An 18,360-nucleotide genomic window follows, 5' to 3' on the forward strand; every position below is an offset into this window, starting at 1 on the left:
AAAATGGGGGCCGTGCAGACGCCTCTGAAGATAGCCGCAAACCTCCTGTGACCCACTTCCTCTCCTGGGTAACATCCCCCTCTTCTATACGCTTGTTTCCTGGACTTTTGGGGTGTCTGTCCCTCCCATGTCCTTTGCGATCCTTCCTTGGAGGAAGAGAGAAGGTGGCAGCTGCGGCTACCGCAGCCCCTGGAAGTCCCTGGCTGACTTACTTGCATCATGGGATGGCGGAGGGCAGAGGAGGTCGAAGTTGTCTGGGAGCTCGATAGCGGTCAGGAAGCGCACGTGGCCCGTGTGGCCCTGGACAAGGCCCGCGGGACTCAGCGGGGCCCGAGGAGTGCTGACGGTGTTGGGCGACGTGGGCATTGTGAGCACCACCCCGGCACTCGTCCCGATCCACAGCAGGTCCTCACACGCCAGCAGGGCCGTGATCCGCAGACAGGCGGCCTTGTGTTGGCGGATGATGGCATCTGAGCCTGAGGAAAGGGGAATGGATGGGATGCAGGGGAGAACCGGGGCCTTCCTGTCTGTCTAAATGCCCCCGGCTCCAAGGCAGCGTTCAACCACCCTCCTAAAGAGGCAACAACTTCATCACGGGATGGAAGATCTGCAGGGGCCCTTTGGAAGCCTAGTCCAACCCCTGCGTGGTGGGGACGCAGAAGAAAATCCTGGGGCTAGAGTAGGGGAAGTCACTTGTACAAAGTTACTCAGTCCTTTCTCCCAGTGACTTCACTGGCAGAATTAGGACTCAAGCTCCTATGTCCTGATGCCCCCAGGCCTTGGCCATTTGCAGTCAAGTACTTGAATGAATTTCTCAGCCTGATATTTAAGGCTGAGGAATTAATTTTACTTCCTGTGGTTTCCTATTTAAATGTTTTAGTAACCATGACCCTTAGATCCTTTACTACCCTAACCAGAGGAGTAACTCCCACTATCTCATTGCTGATTAACATACCATTTGTGTATCATGGGAAGAAAAAAAAAGCTAGCATTTAAAGAACACTTTTAGGTTTGCAAATGCTTTATAATGCTTTTCATTTCATCTTCACAACCCCTGGGAGGCAGATGATAACATTAACCCCATTTTACAGATGAGGATACTAAGGCAGGCAACAATTCTGTCTTCTCTAGGGTCACATAATAATGCGTCTGAGATTGGATTTGAACTCGTGTTTTTTAATCCAAAATCATAAAATTGAGTTGATTTCATCCATAACAAATTTATTGACAGACCTGGATTCAATGTGTCTCTATCAGCTGGAGATCTCATAAGATTTAAACTAAAGGTTGGAGGCCTTAGAAGGTTTGTCCAAGGTCACCTGGCTTATAAATATCAATTTGAACCCCATTCTGCAACACCAAACCCGGCTTCCTTAGCATTAAATCATCTCATTTTCCCATCTTCCTTCTTTTCACTCACTGTCCTCATAGGCTCAATGGAACCTGAGCCTCCCCTCTCACCAGACTCCTGACCTCCCTCTTCTTCCTGTCCTCCCAAGCCACTGGCTTTCCCCTTCTTCCCCCTCTAAGCACTGGGCTCCCCCCTCTTCCCCTCCTCCCAAGCCACACCCTCCCTCTCTTCTTCTCCCCTCCAACTCCTGGCTCCCCCGAGCCTGGCCCTGGGTTTCCAGCCTGCTCACCAGCGAGCATCTTGTGCACAGGGGGGGTGATGTCCACCTCAGCCAGCTGCTCGAAGGTTCCTGAGTGGTACAGCCGCACTTGGGCCGTGCTGTGTAGGGCGATCCAGACGCCCAGGCTGGAGTTCACCATGCAGGCCACGCTGCGGTTGGGGTCCAAGCCGACCTGGAACGTGTGCTGGGGAGGCAAGGGGTGGGATGGAGAAGAGGAATGACCTTCACTTTTCTGGGCTTGGACATAATAAAGCCTCCTCTTCACATATTCCACATTCTCTCTTGTAGCCAGGCTAGCCTACTGGTGGTTCTCTGTGTAACATTCCTTTTCCCACCTACGTGCCTTTGTACTGGCTTGCACCCCGCTTAGAATGCATCCCTTCTTTGCTTTCTGAGCATCCCCAGCTTTCTTCAAGGCTCAGCTCAGGGCCTAGTTACCTTCTGCTAATCTATTTAGATCTCTTATTGGCTCTTACTCTTTATTCAGTTACTGTTCCTGTTCCAAGACTTTGTCTATATTTTATAGTTATTTCTCTGGGTACATTCTCTTTGTCTCCAATAGAATACGAACTCCTTAAGGCAGGGACTGTTTTATTTGTGCCCCCCATTCTAGCAACGTGCCCAGCACACAGTAGGTGTTCAGTTGAATGAATGAACTCAAACACCTTTATTTCTGGTGTCTCATTTGATTTTTCTAACAAAAGCTAAGGAACATTAGAAAAAAATCTTGCATTTCTATCTCTGAAACCCGAACGAGGCAAGTCTAGAGGGAAAAAATAATTAGGAGGCTGCTCATCATCCACAACTGGCTTGGGAGGAAGGTCGGGTGACCAGGTAGTGCTATCCCCAATTATGTATGGGAAAACTGAGGTCCAGTGAGGAGAATAACAATTTCCACTTTGGTAGCACTTGAAAGTTTTATAAAGTGCCTTCTTCATAGCAATTCTGTAGGGTACAGAGGATTATGAGCCTCATTTTACAAAGGAGGAAACTGGGGCTTATAGGAAAGGAAGTGACCTGGTCAGGATCACACCATGAGTCATGGCAGGGCTCCTGCCTCTCCCAGATTACCCCCTACCAAGATTTCAAGGCTGGGTGTTCATGCATTTGTCCCCATATGGGCCTAGCTTGAGTGCCTGATGCTAGTTCCCTTTCCTCCTCAAACCTGGGGCCCTCCCTTCTGTGAGGTGCTTCCCGTCCTCTGGTCCCAGGTACCTCCTGCTGCAGGCTGCCTGTGTTGAGGACAAAGATCCGATTTTGGCATCCACACCACAATTTTCCTGACACTGACACCATCTTGGTAACAGGGTTCCCAGGGCTCCCCAAGACTAGAGATTTGGAGTTCTGGGGGTCCCAGAAATGGCCTGTCCAAAGAGAGAAAAGAGAAGAGAGGGCTTGGATGGCATTCCATTGCCCCAGTGCCCTTACCCTACCCTCTAGGACTTCTGATGAGGAATCACAAACCAACTCAAAGTCACCCAAAATGGCTGGAACCTAGATCCCGTTGCTGGGTCCCAAGAGTCCACCTACTTAGCCTGAAGTTCTGGCTTCCCAGTCCTTACCCGCTTCCCGGTTATAGACAACAAGTTCTCCATTCGCCAGAGACACAAACACCTGGTTATCCTGGTACCTAGGTGGGGAGAATTGGGGGACAGGAAAGGGAGGAGTCAGCTCTTCCCCATGGCTGGCACAGGTCCAACCATGGAATCCCCCAAATAGGACTTCAGGGACGCCCATCATGAAGCAATGGTGACAGTGTGGGGTGCAATGAGACTAGGGTAATAATTGGTTTTCCAGGTACCTCCAGACAACTTAGGGAGCACTGTAGAATCTAGACTCTTGAATCTTGGAGCTAGACCAAAACTTGGCTATCATCTAATGCAATCTCTTCATGTTACACATGAGGAGGAGGAAAGGGGTTTGGTCCACAGCTGCCCTGTGGTCAGGGGCAGGGTCCTGGGCTTTTACCTCTCAGACACATTCTCTCTAACTTGCTTTCCCTGTACCCAATCAGTGCATGGATTGAGGGGCTACAAGCAAGCATGGCCCTTCTCCTCCAGTATCTCCCTTTCTTTCCAAGGCAGGGCCAGTGGGATTAGGGATTAGGGCAGGGTGAGAGGGCTTGGGGGCCAGGGACTTACATGATGGCTGTGACGGCTGCTGTATGCTGGAGCTTCATGCTGTTCTTGCGGTTGCGGATGCTGTCCGAGGACTGATAGACATGGATGCTGTAGGAACCACAGACGTGAGACAGATACCACTTTCTTCCCTGCCCCTTACCCTTGACCCCATCTACTGCCTGATGGCTCCAAGTCCATTGCTCAGCCCCAAGGCAGACTCAGCCTTCCTCTCCTGGCTGATTCTTCCTTTGGTCTGTCCCCAGGTCCTTATGCTGAGACTCAACAGGAACGAGGCTTGTTGGTTGTTGGACAGTGCCTTAGACTCCCCACGATGTAGCATTCTTCTCCTTCTCTCACCTTTCACTACCACTATTTTGGTATAGACTGTCCCCTGTCTGGACTACTGCAATAGCTTTTTTTTTTTTTTAAATTTAGAAAGGGGTTTAGTGATGCTCTTTTTGAGAACACATCTAATCATATCTACTAATACCTGCTACCCTCTCCCTCTCCTCTCCTAATAGAACTGTCCCTTGTCACAACCATGCGTATTCCACCCAAACAAGTCGTCAGATCTCATTCATCGCCAAGAGATGTGAACAGTGTTCTTGCCATCCATTCTCTTCTTCATCCAGTTCAGCTGTCTCTTGTTTCCAGAACAATCTTTCTAAAATTTTGATTAGGTTCTAACCCTTCCATGGCTCCATGCTGCTTACTGAGTCAAGGGCAAACTTTTTGGGGGCCTTTGTATCCAAAGCCCTCCATAACCTGCTGCCCCCTTCTTTTCCAGACTTAGATCATTACCTTTCATGCCCTTCCTCCCCAGCCAAGGGGGCCTGGTCTCACCCCCAGCCACACATCCTGCACTCTCTAGCTTCTGGAGGACTGCCTAGGATGCTTTCTCCACCCATCCTCATCCTCATTCACCCTTTGAAACCTGACTCGTCACTCTCCCAGATTTCACATGGTTCTTTGCTGGCATTAATTTGATACTGGGTATTACAGTCTTGTCTTCCCGCTGTATTAGACCTGAAGCATCGTGAGGGGAGGCTCTGTATCTCCATAAGTGGAGCATGGGGAAAGCCATTATAGCCCAGCTGGTGGGTCACCCTGTTGGCTCAGGATGCTGAGGCCATTTGTGTTGCCTGCCCTTCCCCTCCCTCCAGCCCCTGGGACTGTACCAGCCATCTTCAGTGCCCAGCCACATGGAGCTTTGGTAGGCTTCGGGATCCATGCTGAGCAAGTCTTCCAGGCTGCCCCGGGTGAAGGACCCACGGCTGGAGCGGCGAAGGGCTCGTCCATCCACAGGGCTGCCACCGTGGGGCCCGCTGGGGCCAAAGGAGCTGGACAGGGGCAGGAAGCCTGGCTCTGGCTCCTCCTCAGAGCTGGTTGTCTCTGCCGTAGCCTCCTTGGAGCTGGGCATCTCCTCATCTGGGGAGAGGGGAAGCGAATGTGGAGACCTAGGTCCCCACAGGTTTCTCCTCCTTGCTCTTTCCTTGCATCTTATTTTCATCCACCCTCACTCCTTTCACCCCCAGCCCTTCAGTCTCTACCTGCCTTGCCTCCTTCTCTGCATGTGGAGAACGAGTCACTTTCCATTGAAAGCCTTGAGTCAGGAATCAGAAAACATGGGACTGAGTCCACACTTTGCCCCAGACTCACTGTGTGACTTTAAGGAAGTCCCTTCCCTTCTCTCTCTGGGCTCTGTTTCCTTCTTTGTAAAATGAGGGTGTTAGATCTCTAAGGGCCCTTCCATCTTCGTGGCCCACCCCTATCTCAGGAACCCTTCCTGACTCCCCATAGCCTAACCAAGGGCCAGCTGTCATGGAAGGTGAGCATCATCAGTCTGGGACACTAGTCTCTAACCTGGCTGCTTCCCCTCTTTCCAGCCTCATTAGGCTCAACTTAGAGAGCGGCTGGATTTCAAGACTGGACCTCAGCAGCCATCCAGTCTCACCGGTACTTACCTTAACAAGGATCATCTCCTTTTCTTTCACAGAATGTTTAATATGGAAATATGTTTACCATGATTGGACATAGTCAACTTATATCAGATTGCTGGTCATCTTGAGAAGGATGGAGGGGAGGGAGGGAGGGAAAGAATGTGGAACTCAAAATCTTACAAAAATCAATGTTGAAATGACAAATGTGGAAATGTTTAAAAGGATTGCACATATTTAATCTACATCAGATTACTTATTGTTTTGGGGAGGTAAGGGATGGAGGGAGAAAATTTGGAAGCCAAAGTCTTTTTTGTGGGGGCATTTGGGGTTTAATAGACTTGCCATTTTCATACAGCTAGTGATTGTTTAGTACTAATCTGAGATCAGATTTGAAGCTAGGTCATCCTGACTCCAGAGCCAGTGCCATTTAGTTGCCCTGGAACTCAAAATCTTAAAAAATGAATTTTGAAAACTTTCTTTACATGTATTTGGAAAAATAAAATACTATTGAGAAAAAATTATTGTTGAAAACTATATATGTGATTGGAAAAAAATAAAATATGATTAAGTTTTTAAAAAACCCCCAAGGATCAACTCTACAACATACTTGCCAAGGGGCCATCCAGCCACTGCTTAGAAATCTCTGGAGATGGAAAACTCATTACCCTCTGAGACAGTACCCTCTTCACTTTTGTATGGACCTTCTTATTAGGAATTTTTTTCATTATTCTGAGCTGAAATAGGTTTCTCTAACTTCCATTCATTTCTCCTAATTCTGGCCTCTGGGTCTAGCAGAATGAAGATCTTTTCTTGAAGGGTTCCTCCAGGCCTTCAAATACTCAACAGCCTTCACTACCTTCAGACTTTACTCTGCCTGGTATACTCTTCTCCAAGCTAAATGTGCCTTCTCTCAGACAGTCCTCAGACATGCTGGCTGCCCTCGCCTGGATGAACTCCATTTTGTCAGTGTCTTATCTGCAATGTGGCCCCCCGGAGACATCCCAGATGTGATCCGAGCAGGGTAGAGGGCAATGGGACCATCACCTTCTTATTCCCCTTGCTAGACCAGGTCCCTTTTGTTCAGGAGACTTTTGCTCAGGTGTTTTCCCCTTTCTGCCTCTTTAAATCAAAGCCTGACAAAGGCCTTGTCTTCTCCAGGAAGTCCTCAATGATTGACTCAGGCCATGGAGAATTCTTACTCTTTTTGGAGCCTCTACAACATTTATAATCTGAAATGTTCCCTGGATGTCTCTCATCCAGATTGTGAGCTTCCTGAGATCAAGTCAGGGGGCTCAGAATCTACTCGAATAGTAGATCGTTTATTTTACAGATGGGATACTGAAATTTGGATGTACCACAGTGAATATGTGGAAGAGCTCAGGGCCAGATCCCTCTAATTTTAAGTTATTTTCATGGTTACCATCCTACCTCCTTTCTTTCCCATTTGCACATTATAGGAATCTAGAATCAGATAAGATTGAATCTAGAATTACAATAAATCTAGAGGTGGGGATGGGGGTGGGGTATTAGGTAAATATCTGAACTGATATTCTCTGGCTCACAGCTTGAGGCCATCTGTGTTTCTGATCCCTTCCCTCCCCCCCTGAAAACACCAGGAGAGAGGAAGCCTGTGGCTCCCTCTGCCTCCAGGAACCCCCCTAGGTGGACACTCACTACCAAAGCTGGAGGAGATGGTGGAGCGACTGGCCTGGCTCTGCAGGGTTCCGGAGGGGCTAGGAGAGGACTCGTCGTCTGAATCATCACTGTCGAAGGGCATGAGTTCTGGGCCCGGAGTACTGTTGGCAGGCCCTGGGGGCAGCTCTGGGGAAGACCCCGAGATGGAGATGTGCAGGCAGGGCTGGGAACTGCCTTCCTCCAGGGCGGCTGCGGTGGCCACCACTTCTGGGGGGCATGCTGGGCTTACCAATGAGGGGGGCTGATCCCTGCAACAAAGGGAAAGTCAGTGCAAAGTTCTGAACCTGGCTGGCGATTCTCCCCAAAGCCTGTGGCAGGGTTCTACCATGCTACTACAGAACCTCCTCTAGGAAACCTTTTTGCCTCAGTCAAGGCTTCCCCTTATGCCCTGCTGCTGGTTTCCCTGGATTCTGAGAAGTAGTCCTCCCATCACCTGTCCTGCCCCTGTAGGGTCCAGGCTAAGTGCTACCAGCAATACTCACTTTAACTTGAGTCTGTGGCTCTCATTTCTCCTTTGCCCCTATGGCCTGACCTACTTTCTTGGGTCTGGGCCCAGATACTTGTGGGGCTGGAGGCTGCAGGTATAACTTGCTCTCAGCTTGTTCCCTCCAGGAAGCTGCTTCAGATTCATTGGGCCAATAGATTTCTTCCAAGTCCATGTTTGCCTCTGGGAAGTCTCAGACTAACCAATCCAAGTTCCTCTGTCCCCATGACAATTCAAAACCTTGCACCAAGTCTGCTTCCTCCAGAAATTTGTTCTAGACTATCAAGTTGGCCAGTTACTCACAAACTCTTGCTCCAAATCCAAATCTTTCTAGAAGTGATCTCTAACATACCTGTCTTGGCTCTCCTATGTTCAGAGGACTTCAAAACCTTGTCCCAAGTCTATCTCTTCTGGGAACCTTCCCAGATTGATCCTTCTGGAGATTCCCAAACCCTAGTTCTAAGCCTCTAAGAAGGTTTCCCAGACTAAAGCTGGGGGAGGGACTTGCATGGGCCCCTTCCTCTGACCTCATCGTGCTCCCCCGGCCCAGGACCCCCAGTACCTGAAGCCGTTGTTGCCTCCTCCTCCTCCTCCACCAGGCTGCAGGCCAGGCACAGATCCCATGCAGAGGATACGGGCAGAACAGACAGCGATGCAGGCCTCCACGGTGGGCTCGGCTCTCAAGCTCAGCAGGCAGACCTGTCCCACATAGCCATCACTGTTGCACACCCACACCTCATGGGCACTCTCAGCGCAGGTGCTGTGGCTAGGGGAGGCACAGGAGAACTGGAGGAGAGGGAAGGAGAAAGAGTCAGTGTCTGCTGGGACGGGGCATTGGGAACAGCATCAGAGAAACAAAGACACTCGGAGATGAGGGGTTCTCGGATACGCAGGCAATCCACCTGTGCCTCTCTGAGAATCCTCCTTACATCATCCCTGTCACATGTCCTCTGCCAGGAGGCCTCTAGTGAGGGAAACTTGCTACACAGTCCCAGACATTCTCTTTGCTGGGCTATAGGGAAGAACTGGAATGTGAAAGTAGCAGTATTTTAGTATGTTAAAAGGAGAAGATTCCTTAAAATAGGAGCTATCCCAAAGCGGAATGAACTACCTCAGGAAATTGGGAGAACCTCCCTCATTAGTTTCAAGTAGAGGCTAGATGGTCACTTGTCAGAAATGTGTTAGAGAGCCGTCTTGGTCGGAGAGACACATGTTGGGTGGGGTGCCCTCTTCCACCAGAGTTTGTCAGTCTGTGACCTGCCTGTGACTTACAGACTCTAGCTGCTCACCTGTGAGATATCTGGCAGAGGAGGTCCTCGTTCATTCTCTCCCCTAATGCCACTTCCAGCACTGAAATTTTGAGATATCTGGCTTTCAGGATTCTTTTTTCTGGTTCTAAATCAGTGTATGACTCTTCCTGCCCTTTGGACTAAGTGACCTTTCTAATATGTGACTACCTCTCTTCCCTATGAAGACGGTCTTGGATGCTCCAAGGGAAAGCGTCCAGTCTCCTAAGTCTAGCTGAGGCCACGAAGTAGCTCCGTGGAAAGAATACTGGGGTTGGAGTCCAAAACACCTGCGTTCAAATCCTGCCTCATTTACTAGCTGGGTGACCCTTGGCAAGTGCCTCAGCTTCCTCGACTGAAAAATGGGAATAATAACAGCTCCTACCTTTAAGGTGTTGTGAGGATCAAATGAGAAATGAGAAAATATTTGCAAGATGTTTAATTAACACAGTGCCTAGTGCACAATTGGAACTATATAAATGTTTACTTCTGTGAAGACCGAGTTAGCACCCTGGATGCCTTAGAATCAGCTGGAGTTTGGATAAGTCTTTAGGGGTACAAGTGAAGAGAATGGACACAGGATCTCTGTGATCTTCCTTTTTCCTCCTCTACCATCAAAGTGACTCTGGCTTGTCTTACTCCACCCTAATCCTTCCCACAATTCCCTGTATATACCAAAAGATTGAAGCAGCACAGAATAGTGGGAAGGGCCATTTTCCAAGCATATGCTAATAGAGTGTTGTCCAATCGGTAATTAGCCTTAAGTGCGCGGTTGTCCAACCTCAGTGCATCAACTCAGAATGGTTTCAGCCCTTTACACCCTTCCACCATTCAAAGCCCTCCACAATCAGAGGCCATAGAGTCCAAGCTGAGGACACTGATGACAGAGAGCTTAAGTAGCTTGTCTAAGGTCATGTAATTAGAAAATGACAGCTAATGGTAAGCCCAGGCTCTCTTACTTCCCAATCCAACCCTCTTCCCACTGTACCACTCTGCCATCTTTAATATACCAAGCAAATGTTAGCTGGTATTAATATTGTTACAAGTGCTCTCCCCCTCTATTAGAGAATGAAGCTCTCAAAAGCAGAGTTTGTTAGCTCTGTTAGCGTTTTGTAGACTGGAGCACCCAACACTCACTCAGCTGATTTTATAGAATTGACCTGGGGAGTCAGAACAGGGGAGGACACCTGTTGGGGGGCACTGCGGGTAAGGCATCATGGTGGGGCACAGGGCCTGCTCCAAGGGACCTGAAGAAGCTCTAATGACTGCTGTTTCTTCTTGCCTCCAGAATAAAATACCAGCTCATCATCTTGGTATTTAATGTTCATCAGAATCTGACTCCAGGCTCCCTTTCCAGGTATATTTCATATTATCCCTCTTGACCCATCTTATGTTCTAGCTACTGGCCTACTTGCCAGTCTCCCACTTTCTCATTATTCCTCCATCTCTCATTTCTGTGTCTTTACAAAGGTGGGTCTCCGTTCCTGGAATGCCTTCTCTCTTCACTTAGTTCCCTTCAAGGCTCCCCTTAAGGACCCCCTTCTACATACGGCCTAACCTGATTCCCCTAGTAGCTAGTGTCCTGCACACACACACACACACACACACACACACACACACACACACACAGTCTGCATTTACTTTATAAATATTTTATATTTTTTTTGGTGTTTATATTGTTTTCCCCCACTAGAATATGAATTTGTTGAGGGCAGGGGTCATTTAATTATTATTTTGGTGTCTCCAGTGCCTAATTCATAGCGGCCACTTAAATACTTATAAAACGAATGAATGGATTTTAGTTAGAGAATTCTATATAAGTAAACTTGGGAGCTTTTCAACATGGCTTCCTTCAAGTCCCAGCTAAAATTCCCTCTTCTCCAGGAGGCTTTTTCCAGCTCCTCTTAACTCTAGCGCCTCCCTCTTTTAATTATTTCCCAGTTTTCCTGTATGTAGCTTATTTGTACTTATTTGTTTGCTTGTTTTCTCCCTTGTTGTACTGTGAATTCCTCAAGGATGGGGACTAAATTTTGCTTCTTTTTGTATCCCCAGCACTTAAAGCACAAAGCCTGGCCTATAGTAGGCAGTTAATAAATGGTTATTGAATAAATGAGTGAAGTAAATTTTTTTAATGCACATTGTTCAAAAAACTGTTCATCAACAGTTTATTATTCCTGAATCTGAACTTCTCCTCTCTTAACCTGAGGGATTCCTATTATTTTTGGGATAGGAAGAAGAGGAGATGGTGGAAGGTGAAGCTCCTAGAGAAGGGACAGTGGGAGAGAGGTCCTCTGACCCTTGGAGATGGGAGCTGGAGCCTCAGAAATGAGAGCTCACCCCTGCCTGAGGATAGGTCAGCAGAAGAGAGAAGGGGATTTGAGGATGCTGCAGAGGACTGGATCCCTCAGGAGGAGACCCCCAGGCCTACTCTTACCTGCATACCACTTCGGGTTTTCATGATGGGGATGGCTTTAAGGAATTCTGGGTCCAGACAGTTTTTGCTGGAGGCTAAAATGAACAGAGATGGAGACAGATGAGTAAATGCATAGAGGCTGGGGTGAGAAGTAATGAGGATTACCCAGGGCAGGCAAGTGGCTAGGCAGAGTGATCAAATGAGAGGCTTTTTTGTAAAGCCCTTAGCACAATATCTGGCACATAACAGATGCTTATTAATACTTGTTTCCTCTCTTCCCTCGTTGAAGATGATGAAGGCAACAAACTAGCTGTTGTAAACCCAGACATACCATTTAACCTCATCTCCTTTAGTTTCCTCTTCTGTAAAATGGAGAGGAATATTAACATCTACCTTGTAGACTTGTTGTGAGAATCAAATGAGATAATAATTGGAAAATATTTTGTGTAATATTTGTAAACTATAGTGCTTTTAAGTTTAAAAAGCTTTTAAACTTTTAAATATAAGTATTTTAAAATATTTAAATATAAATATAAAATATAGTGCTTTTAAGCTTTTAAATATAAGTATTTAAAATATTTAAATATAATTTTTATTTAAAAAAAATTTAAATATAAATATAAAATATGGTGGCTCTTAAGCTTTTAAAAGCTTTTAACCACATCTCACAAATATTGTACAAAATATAGTGCTTTAAAGCACTATATAAATGCTGATTAGTTGTTCTATAAAGTGTATAAAATAAAATATACAGGATTACAATGGAGACCAAATATACTGAAATAGAGTTATCAGTTATCAAAATAATAAAAATTCCAGAGTTCCTGACCTCCTGAAATCCTCATCTAGATCTCTAAAACCTAAGCTTTAAATATCTGTGATCCCAGAAGGCTGGGAGGACTAAGTACTAAGGACAGAGTCAGGGAGACCTTCATCTGGTGCAGCTCCTTCCTCAGACCTGAGGCCCCAGCTGGGGAAGGGACTTGCCCCAGGTCACACAGTTAATAAGTGATGATGTCAGCCCAGCCCTCCTGATTCTTGGCCCTTGTCTCTCTGCACCACATTATGGTGCAGGGAGGTCCTCTGGCTGGCTTGGGGCTGGACTGGAGCTGAGCCAGCGCACTCACCGAGTTTCCGCTTAGCTTCATCAAAGGCCTGCTCAAAACCGACCCTGGCGTCCGGGTGGGGGAATTCAAAGATGAAGGTATCAGTGCCCTCGGGCCGTGTGGCAGACAGTTCCACCTTGTTGGGTGGAAAGGAGAGGGTGTAGCACAGGGCCTGCTTCTCGGCCAGGTCCCGGTGGGCAGCGGCTGTGAGCTCCTTGATGACATCATCCAGGCTCTGCAAAGCAGGTGAGATTTCAGTTCTCACTCCAGTCCTCCTGGCTTGGGGGCCCCACCCAGACCCTCTCCTTTTCTAGGGTGTGAGTCTTATCCATACCAGCTTCAGTGCTGCCCTTAAGTCCATAGAGCTTTGCTTTCAAGGAATGATCTCTTCCTCCCTCCCCCTGCCTCCTCACCCTATTCTTCAGGATCCAGCCCCATTTCCTGCAGCCCATACTGTCCTTCCTAAGCTCCAGGATTTACTACTCAATTCTCTCTCACACTGACTTGATCTTTGCATTTGCCCTGTATCCCCTTTAAGGCAGGGCTGCCATGTTCTGCCCTCAGATCACAAGCTTCTCCAGAGAGAAGAAGGCTGTTTTGTCTTTAAATCTGGGGCTCTCTGGAAACAGGAGTTATGTTACTCCTTGAGAGTGGGGCGTCCCTAAAGCAGAAGTCACATCCCCTTACAGGCTTCTCTAAGGGGCCATGTCTTTGACTCAATCTTGAAGCCCCTTAGACACAGGGATGCTCTGATTCTGGGGGCTCCCTAAGACAAATGGACTGCATCTCTGCTCTCAGATCAGGAAGACTGTGTAAGGGACCTGATATCCTACCGCCAGCTGCCTAGGACTTGGATTGGAGGAGAAGCTAGGACAAGAAACTAGAAAGAGTGTCTAGGGAGGTCTCACCTGATGGGGGAAACTGAGGCTCTCAGAGAGCTTGCTGATCTGGCCCAGGGTGTTCAGATCTTCATCCAAATGGCTGATGGCTTTCTGGACACTCTCCCGGTTGGTAGCATGGGAAGCTCCTTGGGGAGGGAGAAAGTGGGACAGGAAATATCAGGAAGATTAGTCATAGATAGGATAAAACAGGGGGGCAGGGACCCAAGGCAGAACAGCTAGTCAGATCAGCATGTGGCAGTCTAGTTTGTGACCATCTGGTGATCCTGGTTCAGACAGAATTCCTGTCTTTCTGAAAGTCTTCTCTAGAATTACCAATCTTAAACTATAGAAGATAGAAACTGAGAATGCTGAATCATAAAAATATTCTATATAGAATCTTATAATGTAAAATTATTAATCCAATTGAGAATTTTAGTATATATTTTAGAAACTTAGAATTCAAAATTTTAGAGGAATCTTAAGATACAATTTAGAATGTTAAAGAATAGGGTCGTAAGATACAATTTAGATTGTTAGAATGTAGAGTCTGCAAAGGTTACAATTTATATTTTAGAAGGTAGAATCTTAGGAGTATGCAATATAGACTTCTAGAAATATTCAATTTAGAATCTTGGAAGGCAGATGTAGTCAATTTGGAATATTAGAATGTAGAAGTAAGGAAGCAAAAAAAAAAAAACAAACCCCTGAGAATCATAAATTTCTTAAGCTAAGAAGTATAAAATTAAGATTATAACAATGTCAAACCATAGAAGCACAAAATTTAGAATCTAAAAATGTAGAAGTTTAGAAGCCTACAATCTTGAATCTTAGCATTCAAGATTTGAGAAATATAGAATTAAAATGTTAGAAGAATTTAATTTAGAATCTTAGAAGTATTCAATTTAGAATGTTAGAAGGCAGAATTTTAGGTTACAATTAAGATACATAGAATGCAGAATTGTAGATGAACAAAATTGAGAATTGAAAATATAGATTTTTAGGCCTATATAATTTAGAATTTTCGTATGTGGAATCTGAGAATATATAATTTATGATCTTAGGATTCAATGTAGATGCATACAATGCAGAATCTAAGAAATATAAAATATCTTAGAATGTAGAAATGGAAATAGAAACTTTAGAATTTTAAAATGTGAAATCAGAGTCCATAATTTAGAATTTTAGTATTTAAACTCTTAGAAACATTCAATTAAAATGTTGTTAAGTCGTGGACCAATCTAGAATATTAATATACTGAATCTTAAATGTATTCAATATAGACTTGTAAAATGAAGAAAGAAGAAATGTTGGCATTTTAACTTGAGAATCTTAGAAATATGCAATTTTGAATTTTAGAATGTAGAATCACAGAAGTATCCAAATTACCATCTTAGAGGTAGTCAATTAAAAATCTTAGAAATTTCAAATTAAGATTCTTAGAATGAAAAAAATCATATAAATAAAAAAATTTAGAGTGTTAAAAAGTAAAGTTTTAGCATATACAATTTAGAACCTTATTGATATTCAACTTGTAATTTTTTTTTCCCGAGGCAACTGGGGTTAAGTGACTTGCCCAGGGTCACACAACTAGGAAGTGTTAAATGTTTGAGGTCAGATTTGAATTCAGGTCCTTCTGACTTCAGGGCTTGTGCTCTATGCACTGCACCACCTAGCTGCCCTGATTTGTAATCTTAGAATACTGAAATTTAGAAGCATACAATTAGTATTCTTAGAATAAAGAATAATAAAATTTATAATCTTAAAATGTAAAAATATCAGAAGTGTAAAATTCAGTATATATAGATATATAGGTATATTTATAGGTACATTTAGAATTTTCTTTGCAGAATCTTAGAAATAAACAATTATAATCAGAGAATGCAGAAATGTAGATGTGTTCAACTAAGAATTTTATGCTGCCAAATCTTAGATGTATACAATTTTGAATCTTAGAATATAGAAACAGATAATTATTCAATTTATAATCAGAGAAGTATTTGATTAGGATTTATATAATGCAGGCTCTTAGAAATATGCAATTAAGATTCTTAAAACATAATGTCTGAGAAATATTCAATTTAGAGTATTCAACTTATAAATATAAAAAGAATTATCTTAGAATAATTTAGAATATAGAAATGTAGAATTTTGAATTTTAGAATGTAGAATTGTAGGGTTCAATTATGAATTTTAGAACATAGTCTTAAAAGTATTCTTTAGAGTACTACTAGAATACTCATAGAGTTTAGAGCATTAGAATGCAGAATCTGAAAATAAAGAATCTTAGAAATAGTCAATATGGAACATTTAAAAGTGAGGTCAAAGAAGAATGTAGTTTACCATCTTAAAAGTATTTAATTTAGATTATTAAAATGAAAAATCTTGGAATTTAGAATCTTAGAATGCAGAATTTGAGAAAGTAGAATCTTAGAGATATACAATTAATATTCTTAGCAGAATGATAGAAACATGAAGTTTAGGATCCTAGAATATAGAGATATACAATTTAGAACTTTGGAATCCAGAATCTTAAAACTATTCAACAAAGAATCTTAGAAGTATAAAATGTAGAATCTTATAAGTGTGCATTTTTTTAATCAGAGTTCTCTTAAAATAATGGTTTTTCCCCCCAATTATATGTTAAGATAATTTTAAACATAAAAAATTTAAAATTAAAATTTTAAAATTTTAAAAAGAGAGTTCCAAATTCTCTCCATTTCTCTGCTTCCTGAGACAGTAAGAAATGTGTATAGGTTATACATGTGTGATTATGCAAAACATATTTCCATATTAGTCATGGTATGAAAGAAAACAAGAAGTGGACAATTTAGCAAAGTACAATTTTAAAAATATACAATTTAGGTTCTGTGAAGTGTTAAATTTAGAATTTTAGAATGCTTAAACTTATAAGTATTCAATTTAGAGTCTTAGGATGAAAACTCATAAAAGTAGACAACCAAGAATTAGAATGTGGAATTTAAGAAGTATACTATTTGAAATCTTAGAAGTACTCAATTTAGACACATAGAATAAAGATTCTTAGACAATTTAGAATCTGAGAAGTAGCATTTTGAATTTTAGAAGGTAGAATCTTAGAATGAAAATACTGAAAGTATACAATCAAGAATTAAAAGATAAAATCTAAGAAGTATATGATTTTGAAACTTAGAAGTACTCAATTTAGACTTATGAAATCAAGAATCTTATAAGTAAACAACTTAGAATCTGAGAAGTAAAATTTTGAATTTTACCCTGTAGTATCTTAAAAGGATTAAATGATAACGTTGGAAAGATTCAGTTTTGAATGTGACAATGCAGAATCCTAAATCTAATAATTTAGACTCTTAGAAGGTAGATTTTTAGAAGTATGAAAATTAGAATCTGAGAGTGCAGATTCTGAGAATTTAGAATCTTAGAAATACATAATCTAGAATAATAGGATGCAGAATCTTAGCCCTGATCAATTAAGAATCTTAGAATGCAGACCCTTTCTTAGAATTAGTCAATTAAGAACATTAGAAAGAAGAATCTTAGTAGTATACAATTTAGAAGAGAAGAATACAATTCATAATATATAATTTAAGATCTTAGAAAATGCAATTTAAAATGTTAGAATGTAGAATCTTCAATGCATATAATTTAGAATAGCCAGTAGAATCTCAGAAGTATTTAATTAAACTCTTAGAACTGTATAATGAAGATTCTTAAAATGCAGAATTGCAGAATTTTGAAGTGTAGACTTTTAAGGCATACAATTCAGATTCTTAGTACATAGCCTTACCATATAGAGAAGTAAACAACTTAGAATTTTAGAATGTTGAGTGTGAAAAGTATACAATTTAGAATGTTAGAAGTATTCAGTTTAGATCTATAGAATGAAGCATCTTAGAACTATTCAATTTAGAATCTTAGGCTGAAGAACCTTGGAAGTACATAATTAAGATTGTTATAATACAGAATCTTAATACTATAATATTTAGAATAATAAAATGTTTAATCTTTGTGCATATAATTCAGAATCTTAGAATGAAGAATCTTGGAAGTATACAATTTAGAATCTCAGAATGTAGAATCTTCAAAGTATAATTTTAGAATCATAGAATGCAGTATCTTAGAAGCATGTCAATGAAACTCTTAGATTATAAATCTTAGAAGTATGCAATTAAGATTCATAGAACGCAGAATCATGGAAAAATTGTGATCTAAGAAATGTAGAATCTTATACAATACAAAAAATTAGCAGGAATCATAGAAATATTCAATTTAGAATCTTAGAAAGTAGGGTCTGAAAAGTACACAGTATTTTATTTTAGAAGCGTTCAATTTAGACTTGTAAAATAAAGAATCTTTGAAGTAAACAACTTAGAAGTAGAGAATGCAGAATTTTGAATCTTAGAATGTAAAATATTAGAAGGATACAATTATGAATCTTGGAAAGATTTAATTTAGAATGTTAGAAGGGAGGCTTAAGAAATTACATATTTAGAATTTTCAAATGCAGATGCTTAGAACTCAATATAGAATCTTAAAATCAAGAAACTGAAAATAAAAAATCATAGAAACATATAATTAAAATCTTAGAAGTATTAAATTTATACTTTTAAAATGTAGAATTTTAGAATCTATTCTATGATTCTTAATTTTATACAATTTAAACATTAAAATGTTAAATTCTAAAATGTGTCTAAGATGACTACATTTTATTATTCTAAATATTATGCTATTATCATTCTGTATTATAACACTCTTAATTGTATACTTCTAAGATGCTTAGAAGGCAGAATCTTAGAATTATGCAATTTAG

At 42.3% G+C, this 18,360-nt stretch overlaps 1 protein-coding gene across 2 annotated transcripts in view; it reads right to left on the minus strand.

Moving 5' to 3' along the window:
- Positions 1 to 18,360, minus strand: part of ARHGEF17 (Rho guanine nucleotide exchange factor 17) — a 146,782-nt gene that overhangs the window by 4,161 nt on the left and 124,261 nt on the right. For both annotated transcript variants that reach the window (XM_051987164.1, XM_051987163.1), the window contains exons 10-20: positions 13,584 to 13,702; positions 12,697 to 12,910; positions 11,591 to 11,664; positions 8,433 to 8,656; positions 7,366 to 7,634; positions 4,930 to 5,179; positions 3,773 to 3,859; positions 3,194 to 3,261; positions 2,847 to 2,995; positions 1,641 to 1,815; positions 213 to 476 (exon numbers count right to left, since the gene is read on the minus strand). In XM_051987164.1, coding sequence (XP_051843124.1) covers positions 213 to 476; positions 1,641 to 1,815; positions 2,847 to 2,995; positions 3,194 to 3,261; positions 3,773 to 3,859; positions 4,930 to 5,179; positions 7,366 to 7,634; positions 8,433 to 8,656; positions 11,591 to 11,664; positions 12,697 to 12,910; positions 13,584 to 13,702 — 1,893 coding nt within the window. The remainder of the gene's footprint in view (positions 1 to 212; positions 477 to 1,640; positions 1,816 to 2,846; positions 2,996 to 3,193; positions 3,262 to 3,772; positions 3,860 to 4,929; positions 5,180 to 7,365; positions 7,635 to 8,432; positions 8,657 to 11,590; positions 11,665 to 12,696; positions 12,911 to 13,583; positions 13,703 to 18,360) is intronic.

This window comes from Antechinus flavipes, chromosome 3, assembly GCF_016432865.1.
Source record: "Antechinus flavipes isolate AdamAnt ecotype Samford, QLD, Australia chromosome 3, AdamAnt_v2, whole genome shotgun sequence".
Lineage (NCBI taxonomy): Eukaryota > Metazoa > Chordata > Mammalia > Dasyuromorphia > Dasyuridae > Antechinus > Antechinus flavipes.